The sequence below is a fragment of the Peromyscus californicus genome, unplaced genomic scaffold (genome assembly GCF_007827085.1).
Source record: "Peromyscus californicus insignis strain IS unplaced genomic scaffold, ASM782708v3 Scaffold_3__1_contigs__length_106647218, whole genome shotgun sequence".
Lineage (NCBI taxonomy): Eukaryota > Metazoa > Chordata > Mammalia > Rodentia > Cricetidae > Peromyscus > Peromyscus californicus.
The window spans coordinates 34346743-34356124 of record NW_026294551.1 but is presented as its reverse complement, the minus strand read 5'-3'; the positions used below and the strand labels follow the sequence as shown (position 1 = coordinate 34356124).

Below are 9382 nucleotides of genomic sequence, written 5' to 3'. Positions count from 1 at the left end.
GTGACCCGTGTGAAACAAAGAGGCAAAGAATGAGAGAGGAGATGGAGGGGGAAGAGGGAGAGGGACGAGACTAGAGGAGACACACTGATTTTGTTCTCCCTTTCACTAATCCGAGAAATATTATTTATTGATGGAGAACCCATTACATGCCCCACACTCAGCCCTAATTAAATACAGCACAGACCCCCATGCTGTTTCCATCAACCCCCTGGTCCCCACCCACTCTTAGGTGCAATTCTGAGGCTGCGGTTTCTGGGAAGGCCAGTAGGTGTCAATGTGTCAGCAGAAAAGCTTGGGGTGCCCGGCGCTGGAGAGCCACCTACGGAACGAAATTCCATTTCTTGTAGTTATCTGCACGCCATTGTATGCAGGGCAGCAGGCAGGACACTTAACCGTAAACAGGTCTAGGAATACATGATTGCTGTTTGCTGGGGTTTACTGTGCCTAAGGGTCCTGGAAGAACCAGGTAACAGTCGTAAGTGACGGAAAGAGGGGAGGGAGGCTAAGGAAGGCTATTGGGGGGGGGGGGGGCGTTGAACACCGGAGTCTGCAGAGAAACCTTCTCCCACCTCTCCCATCACAACTGGGGGAGCAGGCTCAGAGACGGGGGATGACTGATCCGGGACCACAGAGCGGCTCCCGACTCTGGCTTCCCTGACTCCTAGTTACTCGTTCCATTCAACGTTCCTTCTCAGTAATTGGAGTTTCTTGCAATTCAAAGTCCCACTTTCACTTAGCTGCGCCTGTCCCTGCAATAGGCCCTCTCTGATGACTATGCAGGCCATTAGACAGTCTATCTGCATCTCAGAGAAGGCAGCAGCCCTCACCGTGGGCCCTGCTGGTGCTGGAGTCGGCTTATCCCGGCTCAGGAGGGCTCATTTGGTGCTTCACTTCCCGGAGACAGCAAGTTGGTAGCTTGAAAATTATCCATGCTGGGAGTATTTACACTATGGAAATTGGCAGCATCTGCCCGTCAGAGATTTATTTCTCTCTCCCAGAGAGCTGTAGGCCACGGCTCTCAGAGACTCCAGGAAGGAAACAGGCCCAAAGGGGAAAGGTGTCCACCTAATGCCAAGACATGGCTTCCAAGTGGTGAGGCCGGGCCCACGGTGCAGGAGGGTGGACGAGAGGGTGCCCAGAGACGAGAGACCTGACGGCCTCTGAGGTCGCTTGGATGTGAAGGAGTCGAGCTGATTCCAGGGGGCTCCCTCTGTGTTGTTCTGCAGTGACAAAATAAAATATCAGAGGCGGCGAAATCTACAAGATGACGACAAAAGAATTTATTTCCTTAGAATAGCATAATTCCAGAAACAGAGAAGTCCAGGACCAAGGTGCTGGTGTCTGGTGAGGACCTTCATGCTGTACCGCCCCGTGTGGAAGGTACCCACGGCAGAGAGGCAAAGATGGCAGAAGACACAGGAAGGGGGCAAGCAGAGACTTCGATAAGGGACCCACTCTGGAGATGGCAATATCCATCTACTACACGCTGCTTCCTAAAGCCCCCCCCCACCACCACTTCTCAACACTGAGAGGATGACAGAGTTTCAAAACGAATTGGGAAGGGGACAGACATCCAAACCATGGCACCAGATGCTGTCATGGCTGCTGCCCCAGTTAGGGTCCCTCGTAGGACAGCAGAGCCGGAACCAGCTTGGGTAAAGAGGTCATTTGTCTAGCACTAGAAGGATTGGCTTCGAGGCTGGTCCTTGGGGAGATGTTTATGTTTGGAGCCCTGGAGGGAGGTCTGGGCAAGAGATTGCAATCTGCAAAGGCAGAGGTTTGTGAGCCAAATGTGGTTAGAAACTATAGTAACCAGGCAAAAACACAAGATTTACCCATCCACATTTTTTCCCCTTTCTTATCTGCCACCATCCAGATATGCTGAGGAACATGTACTTACTCACACTCGTCCCCTAGTTCCAGAACCCAGTGAGCACTCAGCAAGTTTTTACTGAATAAATATGAACGGCTCATTTTTATCCGTCGGGTATTTCTGTGGACCCCACTTCAAAAGCAAGCACATTTATCCCAACAAGAAGATCATCTAACCCTTCTGGCATCGTTGAAGGATATGGATTCGGGATTAGAATACTCCTTTAGCATCTTAGAGCTGTGAATCGGCCATCATCTCTTATGAGGACCCTGTCTCACTGGTGAGGCTGAAGGAAGCCCAGATACCAGGCCGTAACACGGTCCGTGCTCCTTGTGGGGTGGGAAGCTGCTCAGTCTCGGCAGTCTGTGAACCTGACCTGGCCTACCTTGTCTTGGCCAGTGTTTTCCACTCTCTGGGATTTAGCTTGTCCTTGGGGGTTAAAGGAACGCTTGGACTCCGGTTCTGAATTAATGAGAAGCCTCGGCTCAGGAGACTTGGGAAGCAAGCACAGTTGTTAAGTTCTCAGCCAAGGAAGCTGCAGTATGCAAAGTAGTGAACTGGAGCTTTCCTTCTGATTGGCTGACGGGCCTTGATGTCACAATGAGATGGGTCTATCCACTCCAAATGACAGTGCCTCTAGCCCCCAAATAACTGACGCAGTTGGTTTCTTGGCTTCCTCTCTGTAGGAGGAGATGATGGAAGCCCTCTTTCAGGCAGGGTCCATCCTTATGAAGGTGAATACCTTACAGGGCAGGAAGATGGTGGAGAGTGGGCTCCAGTCTGGGGACCTTTCCCTGTCTCACTCATGGTCCTCCTGCCTCCCTCTACCAGCCGACTTGGAGATCCTGCAGCAGAAAGTGGCCGCGGTGCAAAGGGAGCTGGAGGACTTCAAGAAGGAGGCTCTGAAGGCCATCAGCTACCTGGAGGACGCCTTCTGCGAGATGAACGGCGTCCTGGCCCAGCAGGAGGAGCAGGCCGCTCGCGTGAAGCAGCGGCTGAGGGAGGAGGAGGACCGGGGCATCGTTCGCAACAAGGTGCTCACCTTCCTCCTGCCCCGGGAGAAGCAGCTTCGGGAACACTGCCAGCGGCTGGAGAACATGCTGGCCAGGAGCCACGACCCGCTGCGAGTCACCAGGAAGAGCCAGGACGACTGAAGGGCCCGCGCGCATGCGCCTGGGCTGGCGGGCAACTGGACGATTGTGTTTTTTTTTTTTTAATGGAAGGACAAACGCTAAGTCCCCATTTATTCCCTCTCCCCATTTTTATTGCTTTCCTGCTACCACCACACAGAGACAAAAAAAAAAAAAAAAGGAAAAAAATAAGTTTTTTTGGGTGAAGTTCCATTTATCCAGCTCCCTCAAGGAAGGACCTGTAACCTTCACTCCAACTGCTTCCTGTTTGTAATGGTACAGTTGCTTGGATGTGTAGCCCTTTCTCCTGCATATTCTTGAAACTGGTTGTGTTGAACAGATTTACCTTTCTTTTAATGACTCCAGGCTTTCGTGATTCATCACTTAACCATCGGTTTTACTGGCGCGGGTCAACGTGGGGTCTACACCGTGAGGGGGATGGCCCACGTCCTGAAATGGCCTCAGATGGCTGCACTGTGTGATTCCTGCCCTCACTGCTTGGTTTTTCAGTCTGCTGGTGTCGCTGGGCTGTCGTCTGTCTCTTTCCCTTCCTGCTTTTGTAGAGCTCGGCTTCCTCTCGGTTTCGTCTGTAGACTGGTTGCTGCTTGTGGTGGGCCTTGTTAGGGCTCGGCCGGCCGGGAGAACACACTGATCTCCAGGTGACACCTGGGAGACGGCACAAGAAAACAGTGAAAGTGACACCTGCATGTGACTCATGGAGCAGGAGTCGCTAGGGTGTGCCGTCATCGATGAGACAATGTACCCCCCCATCCTCTGCTCCCACAGGCATCTCCTGAAGGCAGGACAGAGCTGTTTTCATACGGTAAACTGGCCACAAGAAGCAGAGCGCTGTCCTCTGTTTTCTCCACGTTAATGGATGACTAGCGCTCCCAGTCCAGGCCACTCACGCCCATTTAACATCGTTCGGCCTCACAAACCCCTGAACCAACCAGACTGTTTTTGGGCTAGTCCCTTCTGGGGTCCTGGAACAACGTGTGTGACGGGAGCCGTTAGCAGTCACTGTGACTTGTGTTTATCATCAGCCCATTTCACTGACGCGTATATTCTTTCGCTGGTCCCTCCCAAATGCTGCCATACATCAGCCTGAGGACCTGGAGGTCTCTCTAGTCCAGAGCTTGTAGCCAGGCTCAGAACCCTCTGACTTAATGTGGCCTCACCCATCCCCTTCTTTTATTTACAGACTCTCTCAAATAATATGCAAATATTTGGATCCCCTCAAGTTGGCCTTCACCAAAGGACCTTGTGACCCATGGTTAAGCACAATATCCATCCGTCAACCACCCACCCAGAAGGGCTGTGTCTCTGCTCTAACTCTAGGCAGCTTCTGCTCCAGTTTAGCTGAAGCAGCGATTAGCGACAGTAATATTGATAACCACGGAAGAGCCCAGAGTCATCAGCCACAGTGCACACCGTGACACACTTCACTTCAGCATTATGAGGGAACCAAGACTCAAGCCCAATAAATTGCCCAAGATCAAAGCTTGCTGGCTTGGGATTTGAACCTAGGACCATCTAGCTCTTTTATTCTGTGCTCTTAACCGTCCTGGAGTGTTTTGGAAAGCTTTATGGATGTATAGTGTGGGTGAGACAAAGTACCGAAACTGCTGAGGGTAACGCTGGGAGAGGGGAGTGTTTCCTGGGGGGGATTCTTAGACCACTAAATCCCGGAGACAGATAGACAGAAACAGAGAGAGAGACAGAGAAAGAGAGAGAGACAGAGAGACAGAGAGAGAGAGACAGAGACAGACAGTTGAAGAGGAGAGAGACAGACACAGAGATGGAGAAGAGAGACACAGAGAGAAAAGAGACAGACAGACAGAGACAGAGACAGACTGAGAGAGGAGAGACAGAGAGGAGAGAGACAGGAGAAAGAGAGAGGAGAGATAGGGAGAGACAGGAGAAAGACAGAGGCAGAGACAGTTGAAGAAAGACAGAGGGAGAACACACACACACACACACACACACACACACACACGCACACGCACACGCACGCACACATACACAGTTTTCAAATGTAGCATGGGAGAAGAGCTTGACTGGTAACGGAGGTCTGCCCTGTGTAGAGGAAACAGGATCTAAAGGCACTCAAGATGTGTGTGGTGTTCTGAGAAGAAGTTAGGCGCTTGGTGGCAACAAGACCACATCTGCAGCCACCGATGTTTAGTTTTGATCTGACACCTTGACATTTCGAGGGTCCTAGACAGCTGGAAGCATGACCAGAGCGTGGGAGAGACCAGAAGATCCCGGGGAGGGGACAAGAAAGAAGGACCTGGGGACCCTGGCAGGGACATTTTTAGGAAAGGCCCAATCATGATTTTGCAAGCATTGGAAAGACTGTGCATTCGGGGTCTTGAGGGGCCTAATGGGGGTCACCTCTCTTTTTCCTGCTCAGGTTAAGCTCCAGTTGAGGAGAAACGCAGAAAACAGGCTCATGGAGACAAGATGTCACCTTGATAGCTGATAACTTGCTTGAGATTGTGGTTTAGGATCTGTCAGCCACATCTAGTTGGAACCTTGTCCCTAAACCTGGTGTCACCTCCAGGAACAGCGCAGGTGGTGGTGGACAGCCGGGGGTCCCCCAAAGGGCTGCATCTATGGACGTGTGGAATGAGGTGTGAGCAGAGAAAGCTTGGGAGACTGGAAGTGGCGTGAGCTGGGTGAGCAGTTCTCCAAACTCACTAGGCTGGACGTCCTCCCCTTTCTCTGGGTGGGAGAAAAGAGAGAGGCCAAGGATGTTATCTGAGTACATATCCTTCCATCCTGAAAGAGGCCAGTACATAAGCAATGAGGAAGAGGTTCAGGTGAAAGCATCTAATCCTGTACGGTAGCAGTCATGACGACATACAGGTGATTTCGTGAAGCAGACTCCATCCCCGGATAAGAAACAGAAACTATGTTGGGTGTTATTACACTTCTGGGCTCTAAAGGGTTGCCTCAGCTGATCTGGGATGAGGCCATTTTTGAAAAAAAAAAAACGTTTGCATTGAAAAGATTCTGGGCCACGAGCCTCGGGGCCCTTGCAATAGCCTGACTGACGGACTAACTGCTTCCTCCCTGGGGCCTCCTCCATCCTCACCAGATGGTTTATGCTAGCTAACAGTGTGGTTTATGGTCAGGACCCTGTATCATGCTGTATCGGTTTGACCCCTAGGGGAGCTGCAGACTGCGGAACTAAGGTCAGCCGCTGCTTTCTGCCTAAGAGATAAGCCACCAATAAAAAACCTGGACACTAATACTCAGAGGAGCTGAGCTGCTCCGCACGACTTGACCTATGCTGCCACACATCGTTGCTGAGAAAATTAAGCATCATGCACACAAACGTGCCGAGAGTCCAGCTGGAAGCCTCGAGGCCTTTCCCGGACTCAGTCTTCGGGGTCTTTGCTGGGTTTGAACTGTTCTTCCACAGTGCTAAGCAGTAACCACCAGCCTGGGCAGCTTTACTTAACTTTTCAAGTTCTTCTAGTGTATCCTAGAACCTGAGAGTGTGACCCAGAGTCAGTGATGCACCTGTTGTGACGACGGTGTGAACTAGGCACCACTAGTCCCACGGCAGATGAGGAAACTGAGGTACAGAGAAGTTACGTAACGTGTCTCGGAGTCTCTAGTGACAGAGCGGAGCTTGGGGAAGGGGTGTGCAGTGTGGGTGCTGTCCCATGGCTGAGAGGAGGGGAAATCAAAGTCTGGGAACTGGAATGGATGCAGAGGCACACCTTGGTGCCATGGGCACTCAGACTTGCTCCAGCCTTATCTGCCTCATGCCTAGGTATCACCCTGGAAGTCACAGGATGCTAGGGAAACAGGGCAACCCCTTAGTCCTAAAACAGGTAGACGCTCATCAGAGATGTCATCACCATCCAGGGTGACCTAGTTGTCCTCATTTAATCGGGACTGTTCCATTTTGAAGCTGCAAATCCCACATGCTAAGAGCCCCCTGGGTGCTGAGCAGACAGGGGCAGTTGGTCACCTTGCATCTGATGTGGAAGAGCTTGGGAGGATCCAGGTGAGGCTGGGGGTGGGATGAGTCCCAGGAGGGCAGAGCAGGAAGCAGGGTGTTAGTGGCTTGTGCTGGCTGGCTGGTGACCCTCTGTGCAGTTTGGAGCAGCTGAGGCCGCGCTGTTTGTCCTGCCGTAGGAAAGCCTCGCTTCTCTTCATTTCCTTACCCCGCTCTAAGCGTTTCCTCACAGCTCAGGGTATTCAGAACGAGGCCTTCTCAATTGTAACTTTGGAGCTCCGGGAATGCCTAGGGCTCCTGATTAAGTCACACTTCATAAATGAGACCTGGTCCTGGAGGATAGAGAGGACCCCTGGGAGATGAAGGAGCCCAGAAGTGATAGCTTGAGACTGGGGATGCAGTCCAGTTGGTGGAGTATTTGGCTAGCATGCATGAAGCCCTGGGTTTGCTCTCCAGCACCATACAAATGGAATAGTGGTGCATCCCTGTAATGCCAGCACTGGAGAGTTCAAGGTCATCCTCAGGTACATAGGGAAGTCAAGGCTAGCCTGGGCTGCACAGACCTTATGGGGTTTTTTTTGTTTTTGTTTTTGTTTTTTGGTTTTGGTTTTTAAAGAGACAGCTTCCTCCTCCTCTCACTCCAGTTTTCCTCCTGGCTGTGAGCAATGCTGCCCTACCTCTCACTCTCTGAGGTTCTGGGGATATAGGAGACAAAATAATAGAAGATTTTCTTCTTGCCAATAGCAGAGTCCTCAAAGGCGTCCTACAAGCCATGCTACTCTGTCTGCCTTTCCAAGCATCCCCAGAAGCCAGAGGCTGCAGACACTTCAAACATCACTTCATCAAGTGAAACCCTCACTGGTTAAGGGAGCCCTCTCTGGGACCCTAGGGTCTCCATCTGCAGCATCTGGAGGCTGCGGTGAATGGTACAATGGCTGGAAATCAAGGGAAAGACATGGAGCCATGAAACATGCGTGGAGCCTTGGGTTCAATCACCGGCACCCCATAAACTGGATATGATGGTCCATGCTTGTTTCCCAGAAATTCAGGAAGCTGAGTTGAGAGGAACAGTGAGGGTTCAATGCCGGCCTACACTACCTGGCCTGCTTGTAGACAACTTGGGATACATAGTGAGACTCTGTCTCAAAAGCAAGAAACACACAACAATTTTTGTAAATCAATTAATTACCTTGAGTGACCGCCACCACTTCCAAGAAATCTCAGGGACTTGGAGGCGTTCTAAGGCATTCATTGTCCAAGCACGTGCCTGAGTCCCCGTCTCCAGGAACACAGGGGACAGAAATGTCAAGAGGAGATAATCCCCAGGTCTCCCTTCCAGCCTGGAAGAGTCTCTGCCCAGGTGATATGACAGCATCACGACTGGGTGACCCACGATGTGGACAGCAGCAGTCAGTGAAGCAGGTGACCATCAGAAGGTCTCATGCTTCTCAGGAGTCCTGCCTTGTGTCTTCAGAAGGCATCACTGAAGGAGTGTGCTCTGGCGCTCTCCATCTCACCTCTTCCTTCGATTCCACAGCAGAGAGGGTCAGGATAGACAAGCTGTCTGAGCTTAAACACTGACTGCTACTCAGTTCCTACCCAGCCTGGGGCCCTCAGTGCATCGCCCCATGGAACCCTCCACGGTGACATCAAGGGCTCTGTGATTCTGTGCTGTCAACATGGTCGCCACAAGCCATTTGTGGCTCCTGAGCATTTGGAACATGATAGATTTAGGAAGTGAATTTTAAATTTCTTTCATTTGAAGCAGTCTCCTCCCCCTCCCCCCAGCCCCATGGTTGGTGGCTACAGCCTCAGAGCCTCAACTTCCTTATTTCCCTTCCCAGGATAAGGATGCGTCTTTCTAGGCTCACTGGGTAAAGTAACATAGAATGTAGGTATGGCAAGAAAGTTAACTAAAACTTATAAGTACAGTTGATTTGCCCACCCAGGAAGATAGTCTGTATCTGCTGTCTTGGGGACTCTTCTTGGCTGTGCCCCAGCAATGACTGGATGGCCCAGAGTGCAGGAAATAGAAGTATGTGATTCTGTATGGGGAGGTAGATGGGCCACAGCAAGAGAAAGGTCATGTGGGACCCTGGATTTTCCAGCCCACCCCATGTGCTGGACTGGCTGGAGGGGAACATGGGAACCTTTTCCTCAGCGGGTAGACACACTCAGAAGGTTGAGTGTGTCTGTCTCTGTCCTGGTCCTTTTCTCCTTTTCCTTGCTAGAGTCACACCAGCAAATGCAGCAGAAGGGTTTCTTTAAGAGCCAGCCAGCCTGCTGTCAATCAACCATCACAGCCAAGCTCACCAGGGCTGCGGATGAGAACTAGTTCCATGTTACTGGGCCAGAATGTTGGCTCAAGGAAGAGTTAGAGAGTGTGATGGTCAGAGCGTGGAAGCA

The 9382-nt window shown here is 51.4% G+C and overlaps 1 protein-coding gene across 1 annotated transcript; it reads left to right on the top strand.

Annotated features, from left to right (window-relative positions):
* Positions 1 to 1569: 1569 nt before the first annotated feature.
* Positions 1570 to 4682, top strand: Ccdc182 (coiled-coil domain containing 182). The gene has a single exon (XM_052756950.1). The coding sequence runs from the start codon at positions 2566 to 2568 to the stop codon at positions 3025 to 3027; it is 462 nt and encodes a 153-aa protein (XP_052612910.1). The 5' UTR covers positions 1570 to 2565; the 3' UTR covers positions 3028 to 4682.
* Positions 4683 to 9382: the final 4700 nt, after the last annotated feature.